Below are 14,857 nucleotides of genomic sequence, written 5' to 3' on the forward strand. Positions count from 1 at the left end.
ACGGTGCTGCACCGGGACCCTGCTGGCACCGCCAGGTCCCTGCTCTGCTCCTTGGGCTGGGGATGCTTTGCCATGGTCAGGATCTGAGGAGGGGAGAGGAGCGAGAGGCTGCGATTCCCCCCCCCCCGTGCTCAACCCTGCTGTGAGAAACCAGGATCCGTGATGTGGAAAACTCTTTATTCACCCTGACTCAAAACCCAATGAGCCAGGAGGGGCAGGGAGTACCTGTGCCCAACACGAGGGCTCCTGCGAGAGCCACCGCTCCTACTCCTCCTGCGGAGGGAGATGTGGGGTCAGGGAGCTGTGTGGGGCCCCCTGCTCACCACCTCGCTGAGACAGAGACCCCCAAGCTCTGCCCAGCTCAGGGGGAGCAGTCTCAGCCCCACATGAGCCACGGAGCAGCAACCTGAGCAAGGGGGGGGAACAGCAACTGACCTTGGCAGCATCCTCCTTCTTCCCCTCCTCTCCCGTGGGCTCCTGGCTCTCTTCCTCAGGCACCTGGATGTCTTCCTCATGCAAAGCTGCCTCCTCAGTGTGATCCTTAACCTGAAGGGCAGAGGCCGATCCCTGTCCCCCGCCCCACAGCAGCGAGTCCCGACTCCCGCTGCCGGTTCACCCCATCCCCGGTACCCTGCCGTGCAGCTGCTGCGCCTCTGCCCGTGCCTTCCTCTGCAGCTCCGCCTGGATCACCTCTAGGAACTCCTCCCGGGCCCTCTCCAGCACCTCCCGGGGGCTCTCTGCCGGCGCCTCCTCCATCTCCATCACCCTGCTCCCGGAGCGGGCGCGCTCCTTCAGCCGCATCTCCCGGTGCCGCGCTTCCAGGATCTTCTCCCTCCTCGTCTCCCGCTCGAACATCTGGGGCAGGGTGAGGGGGGGAGCGCCGGGCTCAGCGTGCCCCACACCCGGCCCGTGCTGGCTATGCCGGGGCCCACTCGGAGGAGGGGGGACGGACACACACGTACGGCGTTGACCAGGTTCTTCTCGTTCCTCTGGAGGGTGCAGAGCACCGAGGAGATCTCCATCACGCTGACGGTGCCCACCTTGGAGCCGCAGGCGACGATGCAGCCGTCGTCCTGCACGCGCAGGCTGCACAGGGGCTCGTCACACACCTGGGGAGGGAGGACGGGAGGCGGTGGCACTTGCCCCTGGTGGGATGCCCCATGGCGGGACGCGGGCAGGATGAGCTGGATGAGGCAAAGCCATGCGGTTGCCAACAACAGGAGCCTACGCGTGAAGCTCCAGGCACAGCTTGGGGCTGAGGGGAGCCGCTTGATGGAGCTTATCCCGAGCTCCATGGAGATGGGATGAGACCCCATCCCTGGCTCTGCCTGCTCCACGCAGGGCAAGGGGGGCAGCTCTGCCAAGGAGCCTGCTGCTGGAGGGACCCGGGGCCGCTGCGGACCCAACCTTCAGGCTGAGGAAGGGGTCGTTCTGCTTGAAGAGGAAGTCCCAGATGTCCAGGGTCCCGTCTGAGCGGGTGGTGAAGAACACAGCCGGCCTCACAGGGCTCCAGCACCCGTCCGTCAGGTAGGCGAGGTGGTACCTGCCAGCAGACCCGATGCAGCGGGGATGGGCTCAGGGTCTCCGTGGCCACCTCCTGCAGTGCCCTCAGCCGTGATGGCACCGCTCTGCCTTGGGGACCCCCCCGCCACCTCCTGCCTGACTCGACCAGAGCAGACCCTGCTGTTCACCAGCCCTCAGCACGCTGCTCCGCAGCAAAAGGATGACTTTTTGCAGGGCACACACCCCAGCACCTACTTGGTCCACATAATTGCAGACTCCTTGGCATCCTCCGACCAGATTCGAGCGGTCCAGTCGCCGACTGTCAGGAAGATTTTGGGGTACGTGGGGTTCCTGCTCAGGGCATAGACGGGTCCATGGTGGCCGCTGTAGGTGCAGGTGATCTTTTCGGCGGGTGTCTTGGCTTTGCGGTTGCAGAGGATGACGATGCCCTGCTCCGTGCCCACCATGAACTTGGTGGGCTGAGGGTGGGAGGAGAGACAGGAGCTGTCAGCAGCTCATGGGATCCCACGGCACGTGGGGCAGCAAAGGGCTCTGCTGTGGGAGCAGGGGGAGCTGGGGAATTTCGGTATTGGAAGACTGGGATAGCAGTGCCTAAAGGGGCTGCAGGAAACCTGGAGAGGGGCTTGGGACAAGGGCCCGGAGGGACAGGCCAAGGGGAATGGCTTTAACCTGCCCGAGGGGAGACTGAGATGAGCTCTTAGGCAGAAGCTCTTCCCTGGGAGGGTGCTGAGGCGCTGGCACAGGGTGCCCAGAGAAGCTGTGGCTGCCCCATCCCTGGCAGTGCTCAAGGCCAGGTTGGACACAGGGGCTTGGAGCAAGCTGCTCTATGGAAGGGGTCCGTGCCCGTGGCAGGGCTTGGAGCTGGAGGAGCTCTAAGGTCCCTTCAACCCAAACCAGGCTGGGATTCTGTGATTCAGAGACCAAAATGCCAGCGGGACCCCGTGTTTTGGGAGAACATCAACTCCTGATGCTTAGAGGTGGGTGGGAAGAGGCCCTGGGCTGCAGCACCATGCTCTGGGTCACTTGTGCTGTAGCCCTGGATCCCTGCCCCGGCTCCGGGTCCTGCACTCACTGACCAGGGTGCTCTCAAACTCCAAGGAGACGGCGCCCAGAGCGTTCTTGAGGATCCCTTTCCGGGAGATGTCCAGGACCAGCTGCTCGGTGGGCACGGAAAGCTTGCGGATGTCCCACCACAGCACCTGCAGGGACAAGGTGCAGGACGGGGCTGCAGGGATGCTGCTGCCTGGGCTGAGGGTGCTGGGGGCTCCCCTGTGCCAGCCCTCGCTGCCAACCCTGGGGGCTGGGGATGCTCTTTTGGGCTGTGAGCTCCTGCCAGGGGGTCCCTGTGTGAGTGCAGGGCCCCGCTCCCTGCCCCTGCCCTTTACCTGCCCATCAGTGGAGGCTGAGAAGCAATCGGTGCCCGTTTTGGACTGCAACCAGATGGCTCCGTACACGGGGTCCCTGTGGCTGGCCTCCACGCTGGACACCTCCACGGGCACCTGCCCTTTCCTGGTGTCCCAGTAAGCTGGGAGGGAAAAGGCGATGGTAAGATCTGCACTACCTCCTTTCCCTGCCTCCTTTGCTTGCCACACCTTCCCCAAGGAGATGCTGCCCCACGGCCCAAGGCAGAATGGGGGCAAACCTCACTGGGTGCTCCCTCGCCACCTCCCAGCCCCACAAGCACCAGGGATGCCCACCCTGAGCCATAACACAATCAGCACCACCTGCAAGCACCAGCCTGGAGGGTGGTAACGTCCTAAAGAGCCTTTCCTCAGCTCTCATCACTCTGTGCCAGATGCACAGCAATCCCCAGAGGCAATCAATGCCCCCCTGGCTCCCCCCTGCTCTGCACAAGGGGTTGTGCAGGGCCAGCTGTGCTCTGAGCAGCCCCTTGGCAACACTAAACAGTGCCTCTTGCACTCGGTGATGCTGAAAACCAGCCTGTGTGACCTGATCCTCCCCTCCTGCATCCCAAAGGATGCTGGCTAAGGCAGGTTCCCTCCCGGACACATTTCCCTCTCCCCATTTCCCTGTCTCTGCCCCTGACACAAGGTCTATGGTGGCACCGAGCCCCACGCGCTCCCTCTTGCTCACTGCTCATTAGGTAATTGGAGGTGATGGAGGGACGGGGTGAGGTCCATGCCCTCCATCACCCCGGAGCGCGCAGCACAGCCCTGCCCCACGTGCTCTGCCTGCTCCCAGCGCTGCTGCTGCTGCCATGGGGAAGGGAAAGGGCGGAATGGGTGCAATTAAACCACAGAGTAAATAATAGAGCCATAAAGGGAGCTGGCAAAGAGCAGCCCTTTCCACGCACTGGAACAGCAGCACAGGACAATGCAGGGCATGAAATGATGGCAACGCTCCTGGGCTCTTGCCATGCCATGATCCGGGGCTGGCGGTGGGCACGGTGCATGTGCTGCTCTGTGTCTGCCCCAGTGATCCCCACAGCAGTGCCGCTGCCCCGAGTGCATGCAAAGGGAAGGGATCCAGGCAGGGTCCTCCCCTCTCCAGGTGCCTGCAAAGCTCCAGGGCTTCAGGCCCTGCCCGGGGTATTCCCAGCTGCAGCACTAAGGCCACGATGTCTTTGTGAGGGGAGCAGAGCTGGAGCCAGGCTCTTGCTGAATTAAAATGAAGACCCTTGTTCATGCAGCTTCACCCTTGGGAAGGGCCTGTAGGGCCAGGCCAAGGGGAATGGCTTTAACCTGCCCGAGGGGAGACTGAGATGAGCTCTTAGGCAGAAGCTCTTCCCTGTGAGGGTGCTGAGGCACTGGCACAGGGTGCCCAGAGAAGCTGTGGCTGCCCCATCCCTGGCAGTGTTCAAGGCCAGGTTGGACACAGGGGCTTGGAGCAAGCTGCTCTATGGAAGGGGTCCCTGCCCGTGGCAGGGGTTGGAGCCGGAGGAGCTCTAAGGTCCCTTCCAACCCAAACCACGCTGTGATTCTGTGATGGATCCATCTTCCTTACCCATCTGCCCATTGTAGCATCCTCCCACCAGCACGAAGGAGTCTTTGGGGTTGTATTCCAGGGTCACGAGAGGCGATGGCGGCTTGAGGACCATCTCGGGCCTGCTGGAGTTCTCTGCCAAGAAGGGATGAGTGAAGAGCAAAGCGCAGGGGCAGCCTGGAGGGCGAGCACCCACCTCCAAAGCAGCCTCGTGCTCCTGCACCCGCTCCTCCACACTGGGCTGGAGGAGGTGGCCATGGCACCACTGAGCCAGGGAAGGTGGGGGATCCCCGGTACCCCAACCCGTGGTACCCTGACCCTTCCTCTTTGTGTTTTTCACCCCAAAACACGCAGGTCCGAGCGAGCGATTCTCCACCTGCGCTTGTGCAGCCTCTGTCGTAATCAACCACGAGTGAACCACAGCAAGACAAGAACCACATCGGAGCAGGGCTCAGCTGCCTGCTGTGGTCACAGGCTCCGCAGCTCATGATGCAGTGGGATGTTAGCGGTTGTTTCCCACCTGTTAGCTAGCTTTCCGGCCCCATTCCTCCCCTTCCCCGCATTGATCCGTGGTCAAAGCAGACCCCCAACCCCCTGTTCACCCCCTCCAGAGGGCTGGGAGGCTCCATTACACGCTTCGAAGACACAAAGTGCTTCCGCAGCGGCAGCACTGCTGCCTGCTGAGCTCTGCCCTTACCCAGGTCCCAGATGTACGAGTCGAGGCTCATGTCTTTCTTGCTCTGCTGGAACTCCAGGATGGAATAAGCCACTGCCAGTTTCTTGCTTGCATTGGGGCACCAGGAAATGTGCGTGGCCGTCCTCTTGGCTGTGTTGGGGTCCCTTTTGGATAACAGGACATCAAATAAAGCCGTGCTAACAGCTTTGGCAGGCCCTGGGATGGCTGTCTCCCAAAGGAGACTGGGGGAATTGCAATTAAAACAACCCGTGAGCATTGAGTGCAGGAAATGATTCTCCTGGCTGTTGGGTGAGAGGAGAAGAGTTGATCTAATGAAGTCTTTCCAGTTATATGTTTCTAAGAATCCAGCTATGTTACTGGATCTGACTTCTAGGAATGACCTAAACAGCCCCTGACATGGGAAAATTACCTTTGAGGCATATAAAGAATTCATCAAATCGTGCTTAAAGCACTGTTAGATGCTCAGAGCAGTCCCTGAGCGGTGGTACCTCTCTCCAAAGTGTTTTGGGCAGCGTGGGGAGGAACGGGTGGAGTTACGGAGCAGGGGGCTGCAGCAGGGCTCTCCATCCACGAACCCAGCCAGCACGATCCTAAAGCTGCTGGGTTTTCCAGCTCCTGTGTGTCCGGAGGAGGGTTGATACGTGTGCTGCGTGGAGCGCCCGGTGAGCCCCGCTGCCCGCGCTACCTGATGGCACTGATGGTTTTTGCAGAGGGGGGCTCGATCTCCACCTCTATCATCTCCTCCTCTTCGAAGTACTCCTCGTAGATGTCGATGGCGTTGTTCTGCTTGACGCAGTGCTCCATCAGCTACGGGGGAGCACAGGCAGGGGCTGTGGGCAGCTGCCTGCGCGAGGGGACGGGGGGCTCTGGGAGCAGGGCATGCCCGGTCCTTACGGTGCCGAGCTGTGTGATGACGTTGATGTAGTGCTCGTCCTTCTCCAGCTTCTTCCTGAAGCGCGCGGTCTGGTCCGCCTCGCGCGGGTTCACGTCCTTGGGCCAACCGCCCTCCACGTGGTTCACACCGCGGGACTGCACCTTCACCCGGTCCGTGTTGACCTGGGGGTGGCCAGGAGGAAGCAGAACAAAGGTTTGAGCCAAAAAGGTGCAAAATCCGACCTAAACCATGCTGTGAAACCCCCGCTCCCCCTCATTTCCCATAGGAAGATGGGCTGGGAACACCGGGGCTGTTCAGAAGAGAAGTTGCATGGAGACCTCAGAGCAGCTTCCAGGGTCTGAATGGGGTACAAGGATGCAGGAGAGGGACTCTTCATCAGTGACTGCAGTGATAGGACGAGGGGTGATAAAACGGGAGATTTAGGTTGGAGATAGGGAAGAACCTGTTAATATGAGGGTGGTGAGGTACTAGAACAGGTTGCCCAAGGAAGCTGTGGCTGCCCCATCCCTGGCAGTGCTCAAGGCCAGGCTGGACACCGGGGCTTGGAGCAAGCTGCTCTATGGAAGGGGTCCCTGCCCGCGGCAGGGGCTGGAACCGGATGATCTTTAAGGTCCCTTCCAACCCAACCCATCCCATGGGTCTGTGCTTCACACCCAGGGAGGCCGCCGGCACCCAGCCCTTACCTCGTGCTCCGACATCTCGGCACTGTGCTGCACGGAGGCGTGCACGGGGTCCCTGCGCACGAAGCTGTCGGCCAGGCCGGGGTCGGGGGGGATGTCCACGTTCACGATGGCCGCCTGGTCGGAGAAGCAGCAGGGCCGGCCGAACTCGCTGCGCTTCCTCGTGTACAGGTACGAGATGTCCATTGCGGCCCCGGGACCGGCGGTGCTGCTGCGGGGGGACCGGGGGACACCCGGCCGCGCAGCACCGCGTCTGCCGTTGCCAGGCAACGCCGGGCGGCGATCACGTGATTGGCGAGGGCAGTACTGGTAACGGGTGCTTGATGAGCTGGGGTAATTAGCGCATTGAGCACGCATGGCTAATGGGGGTCTGCTTCATAGCCCTGCTGTGGGGGAATGGGCACCAGGCTGGGGCCCCTGTGTGAGGGGACTGGGCCGTGGCCGTTGTTGGGGATGCCCTCTGTGCTCCCCCGACCCCTCCTGCTCAGCCCTGGGAGGGGGGAATGCTGCCTCCTTCCTGCGGGAGCAGGAGGGGAACCCGGGAGAGGCAGCCCTGCAGCTGCAGGAGTTGGCCCCAGGGATGCAGGGGCTTGGATCCAGTGGGGTCTGGCATCCGGAGCCAGCGCTGCCCCCCGCACACCCAAGCACTCCATGGAATCCCAGCCTAGAGCTCACCCAGCACCCCAGCGGGGTGGGCAGGAGGGGTGCCTGGAGCAGCTCAGCCCAGAGAAACCCGCACTGAGGAGCATGTTTAGTACAAGTGTTTATTGTCCTTTCCCCACAGGGCACATCCGCATCGGGCTCCAGCCCCTGGGGAGGTTTAGTTCACATGCGTTTAACACCAGCTCTACTACCAGTACCATTACAGTCAAACATCAACCCCCAACTCCCCCCCCCCCCCCAATATTCCCTGGAAGGAAGTTTCCAACAGGGAGCATCGCAGTCACACGGAACACGGGTGAAGGGGCTGAGGGCAATATACAGGTTATCGTTAAAAGACACAGTGAGTCGCTGCTATCAAGTAAGACCCCGGGGCTGGCCCAAGGGAGAGCCTGGCTCCCCCAGCTGTTAGCCGAAGCAGGGATGAGGGGATGGAAAACCACAGCCAGCAGCGCAGGAGGCTGCTGCCTGCAGGGAGATGAGGGTTAAGGGATAAGCCTTTGCTCTCCAGAGAAGTCCACACCAAAACAGGCAGCCAGAAAAGATCCATTTCAGCTCATGCTGCTTCCTCCTGGCTCCTTGAAGCCCTGGCAGGACCATGCCCTCCGCAGGACCACATCCTGCCCCAGGGATGTTCCTATCCCTCTCCCGGGGGGTTGTGGCTGTCGTGCAGGAGGGGAGCCCAGCCCAGCTGAGCTGAACAGCCGAAAAGAGCCTTCAAACCAGCCCAAAACCTGCTACCGACGTGCACCGCAGCGAAACCCCATTAGCACAGAGGCAGCGAGTCAAACTGCACCTCTGCTCTGCAGAGAACTCACAAAACCGGGGAGCAAAGCAAAGGAAAACCAGCAAGGACAAAGCATCCTTAATCCTACAGCCCCTGAACCCAGGGCAGCAGCGACGGGGACACGGGGAGCAGGCTCCATCCATGAGGAGTGGGAGCTGGGATCACTAGTGGTTGGTGCTGCATTGCTACGGGAGCGAAGGAGGCACCCATGGTCCCAGGCTGGGTGCTCCAGGGAGCTGGAGAAGGCTCCGGTCCGTGGCATAAAACATCCCCAAGTGGGGAAGGACCGGAGGAGCCCACGTGAGGGTGGGAAGCATCTCCAGTGAGCCCCAGTCACTGTCTGCTATAGGAGAGGAAGACTTGAGATAGAGAAGGAGCTGCCAAGGGGGAAGAGGAGGGTAAAGGGAGCCCGGGGGCTTCCCCACCGCCGGGGCTCATCCTCCGGCCGTTGCCGGGCTCCCCACCACGTCTGTCCCGGGTCTCTTTGGTTTCCCATCACAGGAACGCCGGTGGCACCGTCTCCTCCTGCCGGGAGCCGCGCGGGGCCAGCCTTAGGCCGGGACCTCGGTGCTGTGGGGCCGGATGTGCTCATCGGTGACCGACAGGTAGGTGGCTCGCATGCTCGGGGAGTACTGCGGGGACAGGACATGGGGTCAGTGTCACCCCAGCCGTGGTGTGACCCACACGCAACCCCTGCACCCCCACGTGCTGCTGAGCCGCCAGAGAGAGCCCGACTATCACAGGAGGGAGCTTAAAGCTCATCCAGTTCCAAAGCCCCTCTCCAGGTTTCCTGCACCCCCTTCAGGCACTGGAGCTGCTCTGAGGTCTCCCCTTAGGGAGCCTTCTCTTCTCCAGGCTGAACCAGCCCAGTCCCACCGTGCTCCATCCTTTCTTTGGGTGGAGGCATTGAAGCAGATGAAACACTGTCAGAAAAGGAGGGGAAAAACTGCACCAAGAAAGGGATGGAGACAGGGACCATTCCCACTCCCAGCACACAGGAGCTGCAAATCCTCTTGTACCTCCCGAGCCCTCTGCGCTCTTCCCAAAAGCAAACTGGCTCCACGGAAGAAGGGATGGAGAGAGGCACCGAGGAGGGGAAGGAGGATGGGAACCCAGGACAAGGCGGGAGAAGGAAGCAGCTGAACTTACTCTTGATGGGCAACTTAGCTCCAAAAGAATTGATGCGAATGAAAATAAAAAGAAGGAAATAAATCAAATAAAGCAGGTGTTAAAAACCAGGGAGGGCTCAAGGCAGCAGCAGGGAATGGGGATGTGCAGGGGTGACTGGGACAAGTGTCCTTTCAAAGTCAGAATGAAGAAATAAAGCAGGAGAGCAAGGGAAGAAGGGAAGGCTATTTCGGTCTCCTCCGAGCACGTGGCTGCCGACCTCTCCCCGCAGCATGGAAGGATCTGGGTTAGTGAGATGGGCAGCAAGGATGCGCTCATGGATAGGGCAGGAGGAGGGGGCCGAGCTCACCCCATCCACCATCAATGCCACAGAGGAGCAGAATGGCCCTGTGCCCCCCGGTCCCCCCTCTACCGCCCCCCAGGGATGTCACAAGAAGGATTTGGCCTCGGCCATCCACCGTACCGTGGGGGGAGGAGAGCCTCTGCCGATGAGGGGCACGTTCTCATAGCGTGGGTTTCCACCGAAGAGCACAGCTTGGTTCCTGAGGGGGAGATCCCAGCAGTGAGAACCCCTCTCCTCCTGCACCCAGCATGGGGTGATGCTCCATCCCTGAGCTGTGCAGAACCCCCATCCTCCTGCACCCAGTGTGGGGTGATGCTCCATCCCCAAGGCATGCGGTACCCCCGCTCTCCTGCACCCAGTGTGGGGTGATGCTCCATCTCCAAGCTGTGTAGTACCCCCATCCTCCTGCACCCAGTGTAGGGTGATGCTTCATCCTCAAGGCATGCAGTACCCCCGCGCTCCTGCACCCAGTGTGGGGTGATGCTCCATCCCCAAGGTGTGCGGTACCCCCGTGCTCCTGCACCCAGTGTGGGGTGATGCTCCATCCCCAAGGTGTGCGGTACCCCCGTGCTCCTGCACCCAGTGTGGGGTGATGCTCCATCCCCAAGATGTGTGGTACCCCCGTCCTCCTGCACCCGGCGCAGGTGATGCTCCATCCCCAAGGCATGAGGTGTGAGGGGGGGGTCTCACATGTACTCAGAGACGGGTGCGTTGGAGATGGTCTGCGCTGGCGGGTGCAGGCTGCTCTGGCTGCCCAGGCTGCTGCTGTAGCTGCAGAAGCTGCGGAGCTGCCCCCGTGCCGGGTTGTGGCTGGCGATGCGCCGTGCCTGTGGGTTGAAGGGGTCCTCATCGTCCATGTCATCATAGTCCCGGTCCCTGCAGAGACAAGGCACCAATGATCATCCCCCCCAAGCCCCGGCCCCAAAGGCCGCTCCCCCCGTTCCCAGCTCATGTCCCCAGTGAAGGCAGGGCTGCAGCAGACCCACCGTCCAGTGAAGAGCTTCCATGCTCGTGGTGTGGCGCAGATGATGGTGGAGAAGGAGGCAGCCACCAGCAAGGAGAAGAGAACCAGGTAGAGCAAACCCTCCACCCCATCGTAGCAGATGCCAATGAGGGCATCCAGGTAGTCCTGCAGCAGGAGATGGGGTAGGGCAGCGCGGGTGGCAATAGGAGGACCCCAGGAGATGTGCGTCCCCAACCTGATCCCCCCCAACTCACCTTGTGCAGCCCCCGGCAGTCCAGCATGGCCGTGAGCTGGTGCAGGCTGGTCTCTGAGGAGTTGAGGAGCTGCTGCACCCCCAGAAGGTCTTTCTGTGGGAGAAGGGGGGGTCAGGACAGCAGGATGGGGAGCACGGGGGAAGAGATGGGGCTCCCCACAGCCTGTACCTCGGCTGTTGGGAATGCGGGCAGCGCAAACTGGATCAGGCCCTGGATCTGGATCTGCATCGTAGTGAGCGAGCGCTGGAAGACGGTGAGAGCCTGCGAGGAGGAGCAGGAGCAGTCACAGAGCTGGTCACCCCATGGGACACCCCTGCCGTACCAAGCGGGGTGCAAGGCTCCCCCATACCTGCTGGAAGGGGTTGCTCAGGCCCTGCTCACAGTACAGGTAATAGTGAACCACCTCTGCAAAGCAAATGGGAGATGTTGGTACGAGCATCCCAGCATCGAAGGGCACCGGCTCCCCAGGCAGGTTTTGGGGTATCACTGGTGCCCCCCCCCAGCACATCTCCACCCCACAACCAGCTCTCACCCGCACTGATGTCACTCTCTGTTTGGTTCATGATGAACTTATCTGGGGCCACGCAGAAGTCGCTGGTGCCCTGTGGGGACAAGAGGGACATCATTGGTGCTGGGCAGGATGGCGACGGGTGCCCTCAGCCCCCGGCTCTGCCCTGGCCCCACTCACCACCGCCGCTGCCGTGTCCACAGCCACAGAGGCCCAGCTGAGGATGAGGGTCAGCAGCCCACAGCACAGCATCCTGCGGGGACAGGGGTGAGATGCGGTGGGATGCGGCTCCCGGCACCGCCGAGCCCGGCACCGCCGTACTCACGTGGTGAGGAGGCATCGGGAGTGCTTGGCCAGCCCCAGGCAGGCCAGGAGGCAGACGGTGAGCACCAGCATGAAGAAGAGCAGATAAGCCAGCCATCTGGGTGCACAGGAAGGCTCCGTCACTCGTGTCCCCACCCCAGCCCCGGCCCCACCGGCGGCCCCGCTCACCGGTAATACTCGATGTAGGCGACGTGGCCGGCGAGCGCGGTGAGGTCGGTGCTGGTGCCGCGCCACACGGGCAGCCCCGTGAGCTGCAGCACGATGCTGCCCGAGAGCTGCTGCAGGAACTTGAGGGTCTGCAGGTAGTCCCCCCGCGCCGCCAGGAGCTCGTTCAGGCGCTGCAGGTGCTGCTCCAGACCCACCTGCATCTGCAGCGTGGTGTCCGCTACCTGGGGATGGATGTGGGATGGTCGGTACCACCAGGGCTTCCCAACATCCCATCCCAGGCAGTGTTCAGGGCCAGGTTGGACACAGGGGCTTGGAGCAAGCTGCTCCAGTGGCAGGGGTCCCTGCCCGTGGCAGGGGTTGGAGCTGGAGGAGCTTTAAGGTCCCTTCAACACAAACCACTCTGTGGTTCTGTGATCCCATGGGATGCTCCCTCCAGGACAGCAGCTCCGTGTCAGAGCCCTGTGCTCCAGCGGGATCCATCCTTTGGACAGCCCTGCCACGGCCCCCGCGGCCCTTCCCAGCCACAAAGGGCCCATTTTGCAGGGTGACATCACTGTCACCCTGTGATCAGCACGGCATGGCTGCCTGGGGCTCAGCCTGGGTCCCTCCAGCCGGATGCTTCCCCCTCCACAGTGCTTTAACCAAACCCAGGACGGAGGAGGGATGTGACCCCGTGGGACATGGAGGGGTTTGGATGGGGGGGGTCCCAGCCCCACAGCCCTACCAGCGAGTCGATGCCGGTCAGTGTGTGGTTGGCGTGGTCCAGGGCATACAGCAGCTGGTACACCCCATCGTTGGTCTCACTGTTCCCATAGAAGCCAATGCCGACGGCTGCACTGTGAGCAGAGAAAGGACCCCTGATTACAGGGAGGGAAACGCTCACCCCAACATGGGGCAGGGAGGATGTGGGGACACCGGCTGGACCGGGGACGCTCACTGGAGCATCCTGGTGTGGGGGAACCCCTTACCCTTGGCAGGGCAGAGCCAAAGGAGACGGGACAGGGGCAGCACTGCAGTGGGGAGGGCTCCCCACAGCTGCTTTAGCACTCGTGATGGAGTCAGAGCTGGCCCCGAGGAGGGATGTGCCGAGCACGTGCCCACACGTGCCCGATGCATGCGGTGCCCCCTCCCCACGGCAAACGCCATAAACCCAACAGCCACGAACCCATTCACCACAATTAAGCCTTTAGCATCCACAAGCAGGCTCAGTGCGGCTGCGGGAGAGGTTCAGAGCCCCGGGGGAGCTGCAGCAAGCTCTTTTGCTGCCTGCCAGCGGGCACCCCGGCCCCCCCCCGCCACGCTCTGTGGGGTGCCCGAGGCTGGGGGAGCGGGAGCCATCCCGGTGGAAGCACACCAAGATCCTTGGTGCCATTTCCCTGCTCCGCACCACGCTCCAGGCATCCACCTCGCTCCGCCCAGGGAAAAGCAGCCCCTTTGTCTCGTGGTGGAAGCGCCCACGTCCCAGCCCATCACCCCGGGTCAGGCCGGCGGATGGGGGGATCCCTCCCAGCCAGAAGCCGAGATGGGTTTGGGAAGCGCCCGGAACGCCGCCGGCTCCCCTCGCTAATTGCTGTGGTTGCAATTAAGGGCAGGAGCAGCCGGGACCCGGCAGCTGGGTCACGCTGCCGCCCGCCATCTGCTCCGGGCTGGGATTAGCGGCCCGGCCCCGTTCCCGGCTGGGATTAGCTGGGAAAAGAGGCACGGGCATGGTGGGGACAGGGACAGGGGTGGACCGCAGCCGGACCCCAGCATCGGTGGCTGCGAGGATGGAGGCAGGGATGGGCTGTGTTTAATTGCGTGGATCTAATTAAAGTAACTCGTGGCTGGGGCTGAGCACCTCGTGATGGGGACACAGCACCGGGTCCCCGTCCCCATCCTCACCAGCAGATGAGCCCCGCGGTGACGGCCATCCAGGTGACACAGCAGGAGTGGGGCCGCTTGGTCTCAGGGTCCTGGTCCCTCTTGCAGCAGCACAGGCAGATCAGGTACACAGTGAGGAAGAGGAGGTTGAGGCCGAGGCAGACGGCGGACACCAAGCCCAGGAAAAGCAGCGACTGGGAAGGAGAAGGGGCAGTCAGCGCTCGTGTCCCTCACGTGCTGCGGGATGCGAGGGGATGCGGCCACGTCCAGAGCCCCACGGGACGGTCACACGGGGAAAGAGGAAGCGTCCCCGTCCCGGGCCATGGAGACCGGCTCTAAGGGGTGGTGGAGGCACCGGCGCTGCCTCCCCTCCGTTTCGGGGCCATGGCGGGCCAATGCCCCGGAGCAGGGGGGTGCAGCGGGGGGCCTGCAGCCTGGTACGGGACCCCACCGAGCGCCCAAAGGAGGGGTGACCCGGGAGGGGGGAAGGCTGCGGGGCCGGTACCGGCGGGTGAGGGGGGCCCCGCTGCCCGCGCGGGAAGAAGCGCGCTTTGTGCGGGGCTGGCACCGGGAGAAAGGGAAGGATTGGGGGGGTTGGGGGGGGGGGAAGCCCGGTACCGGTAGCGCTGCCCCGGAGGGCTCCGTCCCCGCGGGGTCGGTACCTGCTGGTAGTCGGCGTCCCGCGGGCGGAAGGCGGCGGGCACGCTCTGCAGGCGCAGCCCGCGGTGGGGCAGGCGGTGCAGCCACGACACCCACCACGGAGCCACGTACCCGGCGCGGGCGGGCGGCATCGCGGGGCCGGGGCCGCGCTGGGGCCGCCGCCGATGGCGGGGGCGGAGGAACCGAACCGCGCGGCTCCGCCCGGGCCACGCCCCCGCCCAGGGCCACGCCCCTCGCCCCGCCCATCCCGGATCGTGCTCCGCGCAGGGAGCAGCGCGCCCCGACCCTCCTATAGGGACACTGAGCGTGGGTCGCCCCATAGGGGCCTCGCATCCCGTCCCTGCCCTTCTACAGGGGCACCGTACCCATCCCTCCTGCTACAGGGGCCTCACACCTTGTCAGTACCCTTCCCTTGGGGCGCTGCACCCCACCAGCCCTCTGTTATGAGGGAACCACCCCATG

General features: G+C 63.0%; 2 protein-coding genes across 2 annotated transcripts; both read right to left on the reverse strand.

Annotated features, from left to right (window-relative positions):
* Window positions 1-172: 172 nt before the first annotated feature.
* On the reverse strand, window positions 173-7,009 carry DNAI2 (dynein axonemal intermediate chain 2). The gene is made up of 13 exons (XM_061455652.1): window positions 6,743-7,009; window positions 6,059-6,220; window positions 5,850-5,971; window positions 5,165-5,307; window positions 4,489-4,602; window positions 2,910-3,049; window positions 2,601-2,723; window positions 1,759-1,982; window positions 1,408-1,543; window positions 963-1,109; window positions 631-855; window positions 436-546; window positions 173-273 (listed from the first exon to the last, which is right to left on the reverse strand). The coding sequence occupies exons 1-13, from the start codon at window positions 6,923-6,925 to the stop codon at window positions 265-267; spliced, it is 1,839 nt and encodes a 612-aa protein (XP_061311636.1). The 5' UTR covers window positions 6,926-7,009; the 3' UTR covers window positions 173-264.
* Window positions 7,010-8,517: 1,508 nt separating this feature from the next.
* TTYH2 (tweety family member 2) lies at window positions 8,518-14,569 on the reverse strand. The gene is made up of 14 exons (XM_061455218.1): window positions 14,398-14,569; window positions 13,757-13,929; window positions 12,600-12,711; window positions 11,876-12,096; window positions 11,709-11,804; window positions 11,564-11,636; window positions 11,408-11,477; window positions 11,225-11,280; window positions 11,044-11,136; window positions 10,876-10,968; window positions 10,644-10,786; window positions 10,348-10,533; window positions 9,778-9,856; window positions 8,518-8,818 (listed from the first exon to the last, which is right to left on the reverse strand). Exons 1-14 carry the CDS (start codon window positions 14,524-14,526, stop codon window positions 8,738-8,740), a joined length of 1,605 nt encoding a protein of 534 aa, XP_061311202.1. The 5' UTR covers window positions 14,527-14,569; the 3' UTR covers window positions 8,518-8,737.
* Window positions 14,570-14,857: the final 288 nt, after the last annotated feature.

The sequence above is a fragment of the Pezoporus flaviventris genome, unplaced genomic scaffold (genome assembly GCF_033815535.1).
Source record: "Pezoporus flaviventris isolate CSIRO_AGI_PZ_B2104156 unplaced genomic scaffold, CSIRO_AGI_Pfla_v1 ptg000020l, whole genome shotgun sequence".
Lineage (NCBI taxonomy): Eukaryota > Metazoa > Chordata > Aves > Psittaciformes > Psittacidae > Pezoporus > Pezoporus flaviventris.

What these genes read in the sequence shown, in the direction of transcription:
- TTYH2 (XM_061455218.1), bottom strand. Translation starts at nt 14,526, where the DNA reads ATGCCGCCCGCCCGCGCCGGGTACGTGGCTCCGTGGTGGGTGTCGTGG. An exon ending in TCCCGATGCCTCCTCACCAC is followed by an intron (nt 11,637 to 11,708) that starts GTGAGTACGGCG and finishes CTGTCCCCGCAG; the next exon opens with GATGCTGTGCTGTGGGCTGC. An exon ending in TGGAAGCTCTTCACTGGACG is followed by an intron (nt 10,534 to 10,643) that starts GTGGGTCTGCTG and finishes TTGTCTCTGCAG; the next exon opens with GGACCGGGACTATGATGACA.
- DNAI2 (XM_061455652.1), bottom strand. Translation starts at nt 6,925, where the DNA reads ATGGACATCTCGTACCTGTACACGAGGAAGCGCAGCGAGTTCGGCCGG. An exon ending in CCGAGATGTCGGAGCACGAG is followed by an intron (nt 6,221 to 6,742) that starts GTAAGGGCTGGG and finishes GGCCACCCCCAG; the next exon opens with GTCAACACGGACCGGGTGAA. An exon ending in TGGAGTTTGAGAGCACCCTG is followed by an intron (nt 1,983 to 2,600) that starts GTCAGTGAGTGC and finishes TCCCACCCTCAG; the next exon opens with CCCACCAAGTTCATGGTGGG.